Source organism: Ptychodera flava, chromosome 11 (assembly GCF_041260155.1).
Source record: "Ptychodera flava strain L36383 chromosome 11, AS_Pfla_20210202, whole genome shotgun sequence".
NCBI lineage: Eukaryota > Metazoa > Hemichordata > Enteropneusta > Ptychoderidae > Ptychodera > Ptychodera flava.
The window spans coordinates 20,049,929-20,066,801 of record NC_091938.1 but is presented as its reverse complement, the minus strand read 5'-3'; the positions used below and the strand labels follow the sequence as shown (position 1 = coordinate 20,066,801).

The following is a 16,873-nucleotide window of genomic DNA, read 5'->3' as shown; positions in this document are numbered from 1 at the left end:
TCTGACTCAACACCTCAAACTATATCATTTTCTATCACCACAGAATTTTTACAAATTAATATATTAATCTGTTGATGAGTTCATTCTTACATGTTTACATAAATAGATAGGTAAAATTAGCAAATATGTCTGTAATAATATTTCTATGTCTAGCCAGAACCCACTGTTTTTCGCATCGCTTGTTTCTATGGTTATTGACTGGATGGGAAGGGCATATCATTAACCTTCATGAAGTGGGAACACATCCTTTATGTTGGCTTTGTTGTGGAAAGTGAAAGACAAACAAAGCAAAGCAAAAAAACAATAAAAGCCAATTGTGTGCGGCTGAAGTACATAATATGATAACTCTTCAATGTCCTGGATGCTCAATCTTCAATTGATTGAAGAAAATATAGAGAACGCTGCAAGTATGGACTAATGAAAGAGTTCAAATACTCTTTGATTTGCTTGTGAAAACTGACAGACTGAGTGGAATCTGGTGTCAAGTGTATGATCATTCCACAGATTTAAACTACCGTACTCGTCCGAGTATAAGCCCCTGCTCATGTTTAAGCCCCCCCCCCCCCCCTACTGATTTTAGAGGATTTTAGAAAATGCATTACATCCGTGTATAAGCCCCTACCCTAGTGTAACTCAAATACAGAAAGGTTAGGAGAGTATATTTGGTCATTTGACTTGGTAAAATTAATTTTAGATAATAAAGAAACCATTAAAAGATGTTAAAGCAATGGGAAACTGGAGTTCCCTTGACAATATCGTAAGGAAAATGACACGTTTTTCCAGTACTATCTTGATTCTTTGACCCTACTCACCCCCGTCGCCTAAATAGAATAGTCTCACTCACGTCCGCCATTGTTTATTTTCACTCACGGCCACGATGTTTTCATGCTTGAAACATGCAGTTTCTTTTGTTTGAAGCAATTATCCTTTCATTTGTGAAGACTTTTCCTGGTGACTATTACAATTTTCACTGCTATGTTGTTGTTTTCACAAGATGTAGACAGTTTGATATTGGAATATTGAGTTGCCTTTCCGTGTGGGCAATGCATGCCTGTTCACATTACTGTTGATCAGCAGCATACATGACGTCTTTGTTTCAAGTTTGGGGTTTTTTCCGACGCTGAAATTTCACCAAAATTTCACTTCTGTATTCAGAGATTGTACAATCAATTTCTTTGGTTGTGTAAGTCGATTTTGAAAGCGATAGAAAGATCGAGTGGTGTTGAAAAAAATCGTGCATAAAATTAGCATAAATTAAGCGTCCATGCCAGATAACTTGGGGTTGCTCGAGTATAAGCCCCTCCCCTAGTTTTACCGCTGTTTAGTGTTGCCGAACCGGGGGCTTATACTCGGACGAGTACGGTATTTGGAGCAAAATTGTGGCACCAGAGTCCTATAGAGACAATAGTCCTATCGTTTTCTATGGAGGAGTCAGACATCTGAAGTGGATAAATGGGGTGGATGGGTCAACGCCATAACATCAAATAGACAAGTCACAGAAGACTTCTCATTTTGAAACCTTTGGACCTCGAAAATAAACTTTGAAATTCTAACAGTCATAACACTGTATAACAATATTTTTTTCATTGTACAAAAAGATTTTCAGCAAAAATGACAAATATAAAGCTCTCATCTGTGTGACCTTGAAAAGGATAACATTACTGACACTGAGTGACATCTTTTGGCCTTAAACAGGGTGCTACAGAAGCAAAGAGAAGAACTGTGCTGTCAGTGTGATCTCCATGAGAATAGTAACACTGTAGTGGTGTAACATTGCCCTGGCAATAGAAAATCTAAGTAGAGGTTTTGGAAAGATGCACTAGCTGTAAATTTTGATTCTATTTTCATTTATTTTTTTGTTCTGGTTGTAAAGTGAACTTTCTCCTTCTACTCCTAAAATCATGTTGAAGTAGACTAGTGTTCAACAACACATATCCAATGTTATTTTTGACAAATGAATTTGAGTTCCCACTAACTTTATTTATCAACAATAACATTGTATACATACTTTATACGATGCATTTTGTTTGAAAAGAAGATACTTTGTACTTTAATAAAGGTATACTTGATGGAGAAGAAGAATATATATGTTTTTCCAGAGCAAATATAATGAAAATATCATTTCAGTTTACAGCTATTGTCCCATTTGAACAGATAACAAAATACTGAATAGAAATTATATCCACATGTATACAGAAATCTTTTCTATCATAATAGTCATCTCTGACAATGATGAGCCGTCCCTCCGAGAAAATCATATATCGTACTATCTCACATATTAGTTCAATTTCTCATTGACTGAAAATGCATAACAAGCACGTGGCATGTGTAAGCGCCACACAGCAGCCAGCAGTGGGTGTTTTGCCATCGTAACACAACAAGCTGCGTGGGGCGTGAGAGAGCTGTAGCAAAAGCCGGGAAACAATTTTGTGAACAGCATCACTGGACATTACCCCACTATCATCATAAATCGCAGTTTGGGGTCTTCCAAGTTTAGATGTCAGGTCAACACTGAATTCTAAAGGAACGTCCTGTTGGTATGAACACATACATGGATGACAGGTGGTGACGAATGATCTCAATAGGAAAACGCTGACGAGCATGCACAACATGCAGAAATGAAAGAAATTTAGCAAATATGGTAACAAAGCAAAAGGTTTATGCGATGATGTGGGTATTTGCAAGTATCTGATATCTGAATGTATATTATGTGTGTGTATGTGTGTGTGTGCATGAGTGTGTCACAGTAGATGTAATGATGTTGAACACTACATATGTCAAACTCACTTTACGTAGGAAAACCATCAGTAAGCTTAAAGGTTACATGCATCAAAACGTCACATTCAGTGAAGAATTACACGAAGCAGTTAACCATTGAGAAATAAGACATGACACAGATCAAAGCACATTACTAAATGGGACACATTGCTGTTGGATACAGCTGACCCTGGCGGGAATGCAACATATTGAACTAACAAATATTAATATTATGTGTCATTCCCCTGTTAGCAGGTAAAGACTTTCCAGTTCCTTTAACAAACAATATCATCTTATGAAAGTAACATATCGAAAGAGTTTACATCTGTTCTTTCCATAACATTGCAAGAAATACAGCCATTCAGGCAACATCTAGTAGAAGGTATGGAATCAATAATTTGTATCTTAAGACAAAGAAAGAGATCTTGTCAAAGAAAAAAATTATTTTTACCATTAAATCTACATAATGATTGAGCCTTGAGATACAACATTCAATAAGCTCCTACTTGTACACTTCCACATTTATAATGAAGTAGGGTATTATTTGTATCCTGTCCAGTGTGCTCCACAGCTTGGCAAACAGACGGGTGACCAATTTGCATAACAATGAATAATTTGCATATTCTTTTGTCATGAAACTGCATTCTATTGTGTAGTTATTAACATATGAATGGATTACTCCTAAAACAGAGGGGCTGGCCTACCCCTTAAAATCCCTTTGTGGAGAACCCTGTTGCCACAGATCATATACTCTCTTCTACTAAAATACTAAAATGTTTGTTTTATCAAAAAACATCTCATATCATCCAGTATGGCCCAGTAAAATTTCCTAATTGCAATACTGAGATCAAATGAGCCCGAGCATTTCAATGATTAGGTACAGTGACTCTGGCATTTGACAGCTGATCAAGATGTATGCACTAAGGAAGCCGAGGAAAATGTTTAGTGAAATTGCAAGAGAGAAAGATTCTTGGAAAAAATACGGTGTTTTGTGCATGTGACAACAATGAGAAACCTTCAATAAATTGTAGCACGCTGAAACACATTCTTAAATCAAACACTGAGCAAGGGTGAGCAAATCCAGTGAACAGAGAATCAGTAAACACCCTCCAATTGTGTGATTGTACCAGTGGAGTGCTTGCTTTGTGATTCTGCAAGCCTTGATGACAACTGAATTCTAGGGGTGCTCTGTGAGCAAGTATTGGTAATATGGCAACCTGCAGTCTAGTGTATCAAAGCATACCGTGTCGATATTCCCTTTGATGGATTGCTAGATTTACAATGATGTAGATCCCAACCACCGCTATATTCTATATGGATTGACTCACCCTTGCAGTGGATTAATTTAAGGTCAAAAACATGCACTTTGACTGTCACACTTAAATGTGTATTTTTTTCAAAATCAAAACCATGGTTAGTACTGTTTTTGAATCATGCAATTGTGAAATACAGTGATGGTGCATCTCAGCAATGCTAGAGTAAACACCACAATAAACAGGACATAGTATATTGTAGATGTAGTCATAGAAATGTCACCCACACTTGCTCTTTGTGACAAAACTCCCCTTTAATACACCTTTAGTCTGCTGATAAACCTGGGGAACACTTGTATATTGTGGAAAAGTATGTGTAGTTTTGACTATCAGGTTTTTTCAGCACTGACCTTTGGTCTAAGGTGATTGATTTTGTCAAGTTTGGGTTGTAACATATAGAAATAGGGATAAAGTTAAATGGATGCAAACATCAGTTAACTAGCAGATTTTTCCTCCACTAAGCAAATGAGTAACTTATGCCGATTTTCTCATATTTGACCTTTTACAAAGTTCAGACAGAAATCCACACTAGCATGATTAATATGGCAAATCTAGAAGAGATTGATAATGGATGATATTACACTGCCATTTGATATCACGCATATTCAGTGGATAACCAAATTGAGAATCAGAAGCGATGTTTATAATGCTATGCAACAATGTGCTAACATGGGTGCTTGAACTTTATGAGCAGCTGTTTTGACAATGAAAGTCGTCTCTAAGATGTACTGATGGTACCTTCAATTTAATACTCTCCTGTTTTTTTCTATAGCTTAGGTATGAATGAATTCACCAAAGCGAAGGCGGAAATATACTACCACATGACATTTTGTATGTAAATGGCAACTTTAAGCACTTTCATAAGAATAAATACATGAATTTTAAGCCAAACTTTTTTGGAAACTTGTTTTTGCTCTGAAAGAGAGCATCCTGCATGAATTTTCACACAATAACACAGAAGCAAATATCATTTATTTAAATGACAACCTGCAAATAAAAGCTTATCAAGATAGGATCTTCTGGGCAAATGAAACTAACTTTATTTTGCTGTGGTCAATTGTGCATAGGTATTAATGGAATTATTTTTAAAACTTGAAAGGTTGCGGTGCAATTAAGAGTGAATTGTAAGAGTGGAGAGGCCTGAGCTGGAAAGCATGTGGGTGACGTTTTATGCTACGACGGTAAAATGGAAAGTGCACGGCACATCAAATATCGGTGTTAACCTTTGACCTTACCCATGAATTATCAGGAGTGGAACAGTACTTGGAAACCTTCGAAAAATAAAACAGAAGCGGTCATGCACAGAAAGCGACTACAAGCAGCACTCATGGGTATATTACTCTGCTTTTGCATGAGCTCGGGAATGTGGTAATAAAGCAAGGCATGTTGGGTGCAGTGGCAACTACCTGTGCATAAGGTGCCTTCTTAGCAAAAATGAGATGAGTAGCAATATTATGCAAATGAGATGAGCAATTGTTTTCTGCACACTACGCAAAGGTCAAAGGTCGGCCACTGGGAAACAGATTCTCCTTCTTTAGGAGTAGACTTCACATCGTTGTTTTACTGAATAAATTTGACGACCTTTACAATGTGTTATGATCATGTGAATCCTGAAAATGTTTTGAATATCAAACAGGCTATTCTATCACACAGTAGGTACATGCAATTTCAGAGAACTGACCAATCGGGAATAACAATCTATTCATTGCTCTGTCAATTTCTGACTGGATTATCTACATGTACATACTAATGTGTACTGTCATAAAAATTGAGTATATTGCATTTGAAAAGGATTGAATATTTTGGATTTGAACTTCACTGCTACCATGGTAACGCTACAATTGCAATATATACATACATACATCTAAATCATGCAATTATAGTTGTATGTACCATCAGTGATGCCCCAACATTTCATATTCTGACATGGATGGTACTGACAATCAACTCTGACTTACCGACGTATTGTCCAGGTTTGGAGGGACAGACACCACAATCTCCAAGTCATCAGCCTCTTTCCTTGTAGGTGCAACATCTGAAAGAAAGAAAGAAAGGAAGGAAGAAAGAAAGAAAGAGGGACAGACAGATAGATACATAGAAAGATATTATTCTTTGTACTTGTGCACTCAACTCAATCTTGTACTTTTACTGATCCATTTATATTGCCTACACCAAGAATTCCTGGAAAGCAAACTATGAACGCTTCAACTATTAACAACAATCCATGAAGCTGCCAGCTTTTCATCTGAATTATATTCCAGCTTTGCCAATACCAGTGATGTGTCCGATTATCCCGCAAGTTTTTTACATCTACAAATTCACTGGTATTGCCAAAACTATAAAATAATAGCAATAATGAACCCCCTTCCGGGTAAACTTTGCACTCCTTAATTTATTCAGCTTCACCTCATACATTATATCGTGCAAAGTTCACTTTTGTCCATTATGGGTCGGGAGGGGTACATAATTGAATAAATTATGTGAACTACCGATGGGATCTTGATAAGAACTGACCAGTGAATAAGGAAGACTGCTATCGTAAGAGGGGAGTATTCAATATATCTATATTGTTTGTCAAATGATTAAAATCATTTCATTTACTTCTATCTGCACGCTGCCTGGAATAATTTGCCTGTTGGTTGCTGGTGACCTTGGCCTAAGCAACTGATAAATTGAAGGTTGATGATGGAAAAAAATAAATTTCATCACAAACACTACACTGATTCTGAAGAAGAATTGAGATCACACTATCCTTACCAGCTCCCTTTGAGGACGCTTCCTTTATGGCACGTTGTAAATCTTTCATTTCATTATCTAACTGGTTGTAGTTGATTTCTCTGGATTCCGGCGCTGGTGTCACAAATAGGGATGGATCAGTGCCTAGATAGCAGCAGTTCACGTGACCACTCTCACTCAGTGTGGTTGTCACTCCCTTCAAGTCCCTGTGGTGGAAAAAAAAGACAACAGTGAAATTAAGTTTCATATAAATAAACCATTACTTTTTGATGTCGTTTTCATTTCATAAATTGTATATATTCCAGATCATAATGGAAGGCTGGCTTTTGAGGGACTGGCTTTCTGGAAATAATTTGCACCTGTTCCATTCACCCGATCAATGCAGACTCTTTTTTATTGTTTACTTCAAATAAACCTCAAAAATAAATAATGAACAAATAAGTAAACATATCAATACGTATAACGTAATTGTGTACAACACATCCTTGTATTCTCTGCAAATCCATCATCCCTTTGAGTTTGTTAGTGCAAAAATTTTATATCTTCTGTAATTTTTTTGATAATTTTGGACCAAATAAATATCTAATAGTAACAAATTTCTGTATGTCACATAATATTCAATGATAACAATACACTTACTGGAAGTTTCCAACTTTGATGGAAACTGGAACGTGTTCCAGCGTTGCTGCCCACTTTAGTGTGAGGTCTTCATACACTAACAATGCTTTTGTATGGGTACATATCATGGTCATTATGTTGCCCTCATTGACTGCAGAAAAAAGATAGAAATATTCAAAATTTGATATAAAACTCAAAAGGAATACTTTTTTGATTTTTGACAAACATAGTGGGAAATGTACTTTGAAAGTACTCATCCAAGACACTGAACTGAGATGTAAAATTCCAGAGAAAAGCAAAGGTGCTATTCACCTTGAACTCGTGCATGTAAAAATCTGCTTCTTTCAAATTTATAGAAAGTTCGAACAGAGGAAAGGAGATTAATGAAATCAAAATGATCAGAAATCTTTTTCTTATATACTCGTTTTTAGCCTGCCAGGTTAATATGTCATAGTCTACAGTCTTCCAATTATTTTTTGGACTGCATTTACCTTGTCACAATGAAAAGGACAAAGATGAGAGAAAAGCAAGGAAGTTTGAACTCACTGGATGCATATGGTAGAAAACAGCTAGGGTTGAAGTCGAGCTTCTTCATGAACCGCAGTGTTGCATTTTCTTTCAAAACAAAGAAATTTCTTTCACCTGTTGAACAAAAAAAGATGAAACCGACCATGAAGTTTCCAGTCTTGCTTTTGTGAGCAATCGAAAAAAAATTTCCATGAAGAGTTCACACAGGGCATAGTGGCCATTTTTAATATTGCTGAATTTCTTTAGATTTGTATCACTTCATCTTACTTCACACATTGACCCCTGGTCTTTTTATTTTCAATTATGAAAACGAATGATGTAAAGTTAAGCATACGTTCAAAACTTGATATCAGATGCATAGTATATTAAACTCACCTAATATAAGAATGGATGGTGGAGCGTTTACAAAGTTGACAACTGCAATATCAAGGGCTTGTTCTCCAAGGTTGTAACTGCCATCCATCTACACAAACACAAATCAGTCCAAAATGTTAGTCAAAATATTGAAGATTGCAGAATGTTGGGAGATTCATACAGCATACTGATTCTTTGTGTTATTAATGTGTACAGAATACAAACTGGTATTTTTGAAAACTGAATTTTGGAGAAATGAGAATCTTTGCACAGAGATGATAACACTCACTAATATTACTTTCCAATATGACAGAAAATGAGATATTTGATGTAAAATCATCACTTACGCTGATTTTCTTTCCCTTAGAAATCTTCTGTGATTCCGCTTTGGCGTCTGAGTCTGTGGCTACAGCAAGTACTTGGTATTTATACAGCTCTACCTGTCGACTGGATGACACTGTCACAAAGGAATCTGTTCTCTGGATGTATTTCAGTGGACCTGGTATGAGAAATCCAGGCAGGAATCTACTGAAGGCAAAGCTTTCTTGTTCAAATACAGACACAGTCCCATCCATACTCTGGATGCAAATGAAATCTTTACCTGTTGGAAAGAAATACAGATATAGAAATATCAACACTTGTTGGCAAGGGGAATTTTGCTATGATGATGTGAACACTATCTGAATTTCAAGTCATTTATATTGTGATTTTTCTGATCAATGTAACTTGTACAATCCTCAGTCATTGCAATTCATAATGCAATAAAAAAGGTGACTGGAATCTTGACATAATCAAGAATACTACATCAATAAAACCAATTCTGAATGACATTACACTTTGACCATTAATTTGCCAAAATATTTTGTTTAAATTTCTGTATATTTTTCTGAAATTTTCATAGGACTTTCAGAAATTACACGTATATAATACATCGAAAAAAAAAGTCCTTGCTCTCCTAATTGTACGATCATTGAAACCTCTAAAAGCCACTCAGTATATGTCAAGGACTTTGATTAGAGTCTGTAACAGTAAATAATGCACAAAACACGTAAGGTAAGGTTTCTCCAATATGGATACTGAATTTCAACAAATCAAATCTGCTGATCAGCAGAGAATGTGTGCATATCTGACCTTTGACCCCTCCAAATGGTCCATATGTCATATTGTATGATGTTCTCTGTAAATTGTGTTCATACAATTGATTGAGTTGATATTGACTTCCATGCTCCACAGCACCAGTCATGGCTGATGAAAAAATACAAAAACAAGAATTTAGATGCAAAATCAAAATTACTTTCGATAGTTTGCATACAACATTCAGTCATTCAGTATATTAGACAGCAGCTGGTTATTCTTGGTTCCACCAGAAAATCTGTAAATAACTAGTAATATCAGGGCTCGAACTTAACTTTTTTACCTACTTGCCCTGCGGGCAAGTTTCCAGAAATTTTACTTGCCCGATGAACAAACTTACTTGCCCGATTTTTTTTTGTCTGTTTACATTGTTTGGGCAGAGATCACGAAGACCAAGCAATCTCAAAATGTGGCCGACAGCATCATATCAATGCAAGTTCTGTTTGGTCTGTATTGATAATCGTGTTAATTTTTACGATCCATTAGTGTTGGTCTTCGTGATCTCTGCCCACTCGTCCACCAATATTCTAGTGCAGGATTGGGGTCATATAGCTGAAGGGGTGGCCCATCAATTGATATTCGCATCAGCAAATCTCTTTTCCTGAAGTTTTGAAACTTCCGTTGTCGTTTCCTTTCATATACATATCGCACTTCTGCTTCTTCTCTTAACTTTCCACTGAACTCGATGCTGCGATCGCGCCATTAGCTTTATCACCGTCGATTTCTGAGTGGCCAGCCGGTTGAACCTGTACTGTATCCCCTGACACAGATCCTGTTCCAGAATCTGTGACTTTATCTGGCGTAGATTTCAAAAATATACATGAAAACAGGGTGCTTTGCTTCGCTTTGACGTACAGTCTGCGTTGTCTCAGTCAGGTCACCACGTGCAAAGTGGCTGTTGATATTACTGACCAACACCCCCTGGGAGTCACTAGCGACAAACAAGTGCAAGTAATACGTTAATGAATTAGACTTCCCGAGGGAGGAAAGACAACAACTGGATATCACTTGCTAAATGTTGACGTCCGGCTTGTCGGTTGTGATACCCGTTTCAGTTACTTGAAACTCGATAATAGCGAACATTGTTCCACAAATTGATCAAAGTCTATCACTTGCCCGACCGGGCAAGTTTACCAGCCCGATGTCAGGTTTTAGTTGCCCCGGGCAAGCGGGCAACCGTTAAGTTCGAGCCCTGAATATGGCATAAAAGTCTCTGTAATATTAATAATACCCAAGAAAATAATTAATGGAAGAGCATGGACTTGAGAGGCACAACATATTCAGCACAGATGACCTTTTCTAAAGTGCATGACGTAGTTTAGAAATTGCCAGCAGAAGTAAGATGGAAAGAATTACCCGTACTGTTCATGAATTGAAGCTACTGTACACGAAATAAAGTTTTTCCGATGTGACCCTTGACCTTTATCCTCAGACCACAGTTCTAAGCTTCCAGATATTATATTGTGTAGTAAAAGGCTCGTCTTATGCAATGTGGAACATGAAAACTACTTGATATCAAATTTCAAACATCATAAAACAACTTTTCTTTCCCCAGGATATCATTTTACTCACCTCCGATACTGTACACAACCAATTTTCTTGGATGCAGAATAGCAAGGTGTATACTTTCATTGGCTCTGTAGGGAAAAACAAATGGTCTGTGAATGTTTGTAGCGTGGCTTTACATATCTACACTTCTTATAATTTACATGGCAAAATTCTTTCACTGATTTGCAAAAAGGAAAAACAAACTAAAATACTGGAACCTTTCCATTTCAATGATGAGTTTTGGGATGATTGAAGATTAGTGGACACAATTTTAGTTGCGAACTAAAAGGGATTTTCTTAGGGGGCTACAAATACCCCTAACCTAAACCCCTAAACCTAACCCTAACCCAAGGTTACTATCAATCCAAACAAAATATCTTTGTGTCTAGTAATCTACAGTCTTGCCTGAGTTTCAATAAAAATATGACGTTGCTTAAACCATCATTACATGCTTTCATGGCAGCGCCCTTGAAAATAATGCAACGGTATACAAAGTCTCTTTGTCCTGGCTTGCAGAACAACCAGTAAAATAATTTTCTTTGACTGAAATCCCTATTAGTTCAGACACAGACAGTCTGGCAGCAGAGTCTAGGTGTCAAACAACAAATACATCTGACTTGCACTAGAATGTTGTCCTACAAATAACCATGTCTATCATCCTCTGGCACTGCAAACATTGTCATCAGACAAATGCTTGCCAAACCATTATGATGTTAATGACTGCCACTCAGACACAAATGTTCTACCTATATTTCTTTCAAACTGTGTGTATGTTGTTTGTGAGAAAATTAATGTAAAACTAGGCCTAATACACCATCCTTTTGAATAACTGGTCTCTATTTTTACTTTATTTTACATTCCAAATATTTGTCACAATCTGATGTCTGGATATGTTTGGTCTTCCTATTGTGTGGCTTTCACATTTGCTGTACTTGCCTCCCTACATTTGAATAAGCCTGATATTTGATGATGATACAACTTTACAGAGAGAGAAATGGTACCATCAGAATGTTTTTGAGCACTGCGACTGAAAGGCACAAGTCAAATTACAGCCGCATAACAGTTTAATTGAAGAGTATATCAATATTCAATGAAAACATTGAATAATCATTGAAAAACAATCTGATGAAATGCCCTAAAACATTTTGGTACCATTAGCTGGCTGTCTCCCTTGGGAAGACACACATGTACTTTTCTAATTATTTTTTCTTTTGCAAAATCCTGTTTTTGTTATTGTTTGTTGGCTGTTTTGATGTACAATGAAGTAAAATAAAAATAAATTTACTTACGAAACAAATCTGCCAGCTTCAATCTGTAGGATTGGATATTGTAGTTGCGTTTCCAACATAACATCTTTAGGTCTGGAACCTTCTTTACAGTGTTCTGGCAGATAAATTCTAAGGAAACCATGGTAACTCCCTACAATGACTTTATCTGTAAAGAACAGGATTGGAAACTACATCATCAAGTCTTTCACTGTGCAATCAAACCACTGGTATTCCTGCTGAGTTCTTTGTATTCAAAGATGCTATTTACATTGGATTACACTTCAACTTTTTCATCTACGGCATGGCATGAACGTAAATATCTGCTCGATCAATTCTGTAAAAACACATACTACCAATCATTATTGTGTAAAACCAAATTAAAATCATCAATTCCTTTCCTTTTTTTTAGAGGGTTTTGAAAATTTTTTTTGTCTATTCTTTGGTAATAGGAAGTCTCCAAAGTAACACATGATCTTTCTTTAATCTGATTGCAACATTGAACAAGCATCGATTGTAACATCAGAAAATCTAATAGATCTTTCAGATTTTTGACATTGGAAAATAAAATTCTTGAAATGGATACACATTTGACTAATTACACATGTAAATTTGCATATAAAAGTACAGCAAACAGGCAACTTATGTTATTTGAAACATTCCAGATTGTTACTTCTGAAATGGAAGTTTAATTTACAGAACACAAAATTGAATGGTAAATTGTATCTCAAATGCAAAATAGTACATGTAATTGTCAGTTGCATAATGATAGTTTCTTTATCACCTACTGAATATAGATTAATTTGGATCAATTTCTTATCCTACAGTGTTTAATGCAGTCAAAGAACTAACTGTGGGCCACAAACCTTCCAAAAATATTTAATTTATTATTGGTAGAACATAAAACTATGGAGGCATCCAAAATTTTGTGAAAAGCTGTCTCTCAGCAGCATTCTGCATGGCTTAACCCTCTCACTACAATAGTTTGGCCCAAACCCAATGTTATCAATGGTGAGTATGGATCTGTTTACATGGATTAAGGGGGTAAACGGCTGAATTTCTTCCAGTCACACCTACCTAGACCACTTGAACTGTTGTCAATATTGGCGACACACAGACATCCTTGGTCGTACTCCTCATCAGCGCCGGCATTGACGTACCACCAGTCACGTCCCTTGAACAATGACATGGTTGTGTTTGGACAGTGAGTGTGCAAAAATACTCCAATTCAGAAAGTTACCCTAAGAAAGTAATACAAAAATCATTAAGTTATTTAGTTGTCAAGTGCTTTATCATTAAGGATTTTATTAATGACTATGAAAACTGTTCTTTAGAAGAACGCATTTGGTGGACTTTTGATAAAGAAGGTGAGAGTATCATTATAAAACAATATTCTGGATGTGTTATGACAGGTAGTTTTCACTGAAGCTGACGAATCTATCGAGTAGTTACATGAATTATATGTCACTAAAATTTTGGGTAAGATTTCCTTTAGGCCCCCACCCACCCCTGGAAATCACTTTAATCGTGGACCCCCCTTGGAAGAAGCACATCAAATACAACTTTTTGATGGGTTTAGAATTACGGTTAGGGTTAGTTTTAGTCTTTGTGTTGTATACCCTACCTAAGCAAAAAAAAAATTGGGGGTGGGGGGCCTTAAGGAACTCTTTCCAAATTCAAATTTTGGTATACACTATGTTTAATGTCATGTATAAGAAGTTATCAGAAACCTATATTGACCACAATGGTTTATTACTAATTATATCATACCAGTATATTGATGGCGCAAATCCAGCGATCTGATTGGTCGAGATGCAAAAACAACCGTGGTTTATTGGCGATATACCACGGCTGGCATACACGTGAACTCTCAGCTTGAGCAAAAATCCGTTTTTGACGTTCCGCACCAGAATTTCAATATACTGTTATGATTTAATAGCAATAAATCACACCCAGCAACGGTATACCACTCGATTTTGACCAGTTCACATCATATATGTACTCGCTATCACTCGTGCATATATCTGCGTGTCAGTCACACAAGTGTGTCATTCTGACTGGCCGAGTGCTCCCGCTGGCTGTGGCTAGAAAGTGACTCAATAGTATTAAAATGGACTGCTCATCTAGCATAGAAGGTTAATATGGATACAGAGTTTAGTTGGCAGAAAAAAAAACAGCATTAGAATTTATCAAATGATGAAATATATTTAGATTAAAACAGGGTTGTAACAATGGCAACATGTAAATTTGGCCTGCATTATAATTAAGAGCAGCTGTAAAAATCAAAGTAGAGGAAAAATTTTAAAAGCATGTTTCAAATCCTATAAAGTATTTAACTATTGTAAAAGTTGTTTCAGAATGATATGAGGCCTTCTAATCAATTAAAGCAATATTAAATTAATTTACATATATACTACTTCTGGCATTTTGCAGTCACCAACTACAAAAGAAACCTTATAACAAAACCATACAAAGACTCAATTGTGTTTGACCAGAAACAATTATGTTCGGCTGAACAAAACATGTTTGACCCGAAACCATTATAGAAATCCACTTTTGGAACAGCTTCATTAGAGCTTTTAGCTTGCGCTTTGCCATAGTAGCATTGTTAATCTGTTGTCACCTGCGTCACTTCCACTGCCTTAGCCAAGAATGTGTACTATTCTCAGCAACAATGTTCAGTCACAAGTGCTGTATTTCTGTTTGATGACCATCTCACATCACTCAATTCTTAAAAGGCTTGTATTTTCCACAATGGTTTATTACTAATTGTGTTATATCAGCATGTCAGAGCAAATGTGAGACATGTCATGCGTTGTACTCATATCTCATGTATACTCACCTGTGGCACAGGTTATTTGAGTGCTGTAATTTTTTCCCGCCAAAATTTTAGTGCAACAATTTACCAATTTTTTAAATTTTTCTTTAATTCTTTTGACAATTTTTGATCAAATGGATATCATATTTCATTGGCTAACATTTTTTATCAAAATTATGTCAAAAATCTGGAAAAAAAATTGACCGGGGTATGTTTTATAAAGGAGACAAAAATTGACTTTGGCGTTCAAAGGGTTAAATAAAGCATTACATGCACAAGAATTAGCTGCCGCCTACAGATAATTGCACAAATCGAACTTTTTACATATTTTTTATTGCAGCTTGAGGTTGGATCCCTTCATCTCAGTTCAATTTCACAACTGAAATTATGTTGGTGATAATGTACTACTGTTACTGTTATTTGTGAAAGTCTTGATGGAAATTATGACAAATGTTCATTTTTGCATCTTAATGAAGATACTGTATAATGTCATAAATTACCTACATTATATTTTTTAATGATCTAAACAAACAAGAGTGCAATGAAACGATGGGAGTTATATGGCTAAACAATACTGTACTTGTAAACAACAAAACAAAAATTGAAAATCATTACTGTTGTTGTCACAGCTGGTTAGTGTGTGTTTTGACTAATTAGAAAAATTATAACTTAAAGTCACTGCATACATAAAAATATTTTGTTTCAAGAGCTGCAACAAAATAGATGTAACTATAGTGCACTGCTTAAGTATGATATTCATCTATTATGTAAATGCCCATGACAGTAGGTTTCTAAAACTGTCACAACTGGAATAAGGTCTCATGGTTACATAGGAAGGTGGGATTAGTATTTATATTATTTTACTTTTAAGAAAGACAGCCAATAGTCAACTACGATCATGCCTAATTGAAAGGACAGTGACATTCTAATGCAGTATAATCTAATCTGATCATCTGTTTCGTTCAATTCTGCAATTGGGAATTGCTGGATGATCTCAGCCTAAGTTTGATGGATTTACCGTTTGATATATTATGAATCTGGGAATCATTACAATTAGAATCCAGTAATGTTGGCAGGAAACCAATTAATCAATCTGAATACCATCAATCTTGCTTGCAAGCATTAGATTTCAAGTTCAACACTGGTACGGCAAATTCCACAGAAGGCAAACTACATGGAATAGCCACAGCGATACGCATAAGATGTCTTACATCTTATCTATGTCGTCCAGTAAACGGTACACTGACGTGGGGGAGCATCTGTAAAGCTATGGAGATCGTGCATCATGTCAGCTTGTCTCCTCAGAACTATTCGCTGTCCAATGTCAATCTCCAGCAGCCAGCAGAAGGTGTACTCATTGCATTAAGATTCACCTATTATTTTACCGCTATGCTGGTTTAACTGTACTTTCTGAACGGATAAGTGACTTGTGCGTCACTGGATTCAACATTTCCTTCGCCCACCGGCTACCGTGCGACCTATTTCGGTCAAATACAGGGAATGTTTCCATTGCCACGGAAACTGCGTTACATTCGCGACACCATAGTCGATGAGAGATATACACGCCACACAAATCTTACCTGTAAAATCATCGACAAGCGTCGTAAGCTACGACATTCTCGTCAGAATGTGTCTCTATGGTGTCCGGATTATCGTAGCTCGAACAAGTCAGGATAAAAATGCTAAGATGAAAATAAACAGAATATAATTTTCAGTAATCTCGGCAATATTTTTCTTCCCGCTGAAGTATTTTCGTCCTGCGCATGTGCACTGAAACATCGCAAGAACTCTGGGAAAATATC

At 36.3% G+C, this 16,873-nt stretch overlaps 2 protein-coding genes across 3 annotated transcripts in view; both read right to left on the bottom strand.

Annotated features, from left to right (window-relative positions):
- The window catches only part of LOC139143746 (protein PTHB1-like), a 28,613-nt gene extending 11,781 nt beyond the window's left edge, over positions 1–16,832 (bottom strand). The window contains exons 1-12 of one of the 2 annotated variants that reach the window (XM_070714287.1): positions 16,652–16,832; positions 13,331–13,494; positions 12,278–12,422; positions 11,013–11,077; positions 9,438–9,551; positions 8,654–8,907; positions 8,328–8,415; positions 7,971–8,066; positions 7,446–7,575; positions 6,828–7,012; positions 6,029–6,105; positions 5,306–5,341 (exon numbers count right to left, since the gene is read on the bottom strand). In XM_070714287.1, the coding sequence (XP_070570388.1) occupies positions 5,306–5,341; positions 6,029–6,105; positions 6,828–7,012; positions 7,446–7,575; positions 7,971–8,066; positions 8,328–8,415; positions 8,654–8,907; positions 9,438–9,551; positions 11,013–11,077; positions 12,278–12,422; positions 13,331–13,442 (1,302 nt within the window). In that variant the 5' untranslated portion in view covers positions 13,443–13,494; positions 16,652–16,832. The remainder of the gene's footprint in view (positions 1–5,305; positions 5,342–6,028; positions 6,106–6,827; positions 7,013–7,445; positions 7,576–7,970; positions 8,067–8,327; positions 8,416–8,653; positions 8,908–9,437; positions 9,552–11,012; positions 11,078–12,277; positions 12,423–13,330; positions 13,495–16,651) is intronic. The other variant, XM_070714288.1, reaches the window with a different exon arrangement.
- Positions 1–16,873, bottom strand: part of LOC139143758 (puromycin-sensitive aminopeptidase-like) — a 539,468-nt gene that overhangs the window by 253,302 nt on the left and 269,293 nt on the right. The window lies entirely within an intron of this gene.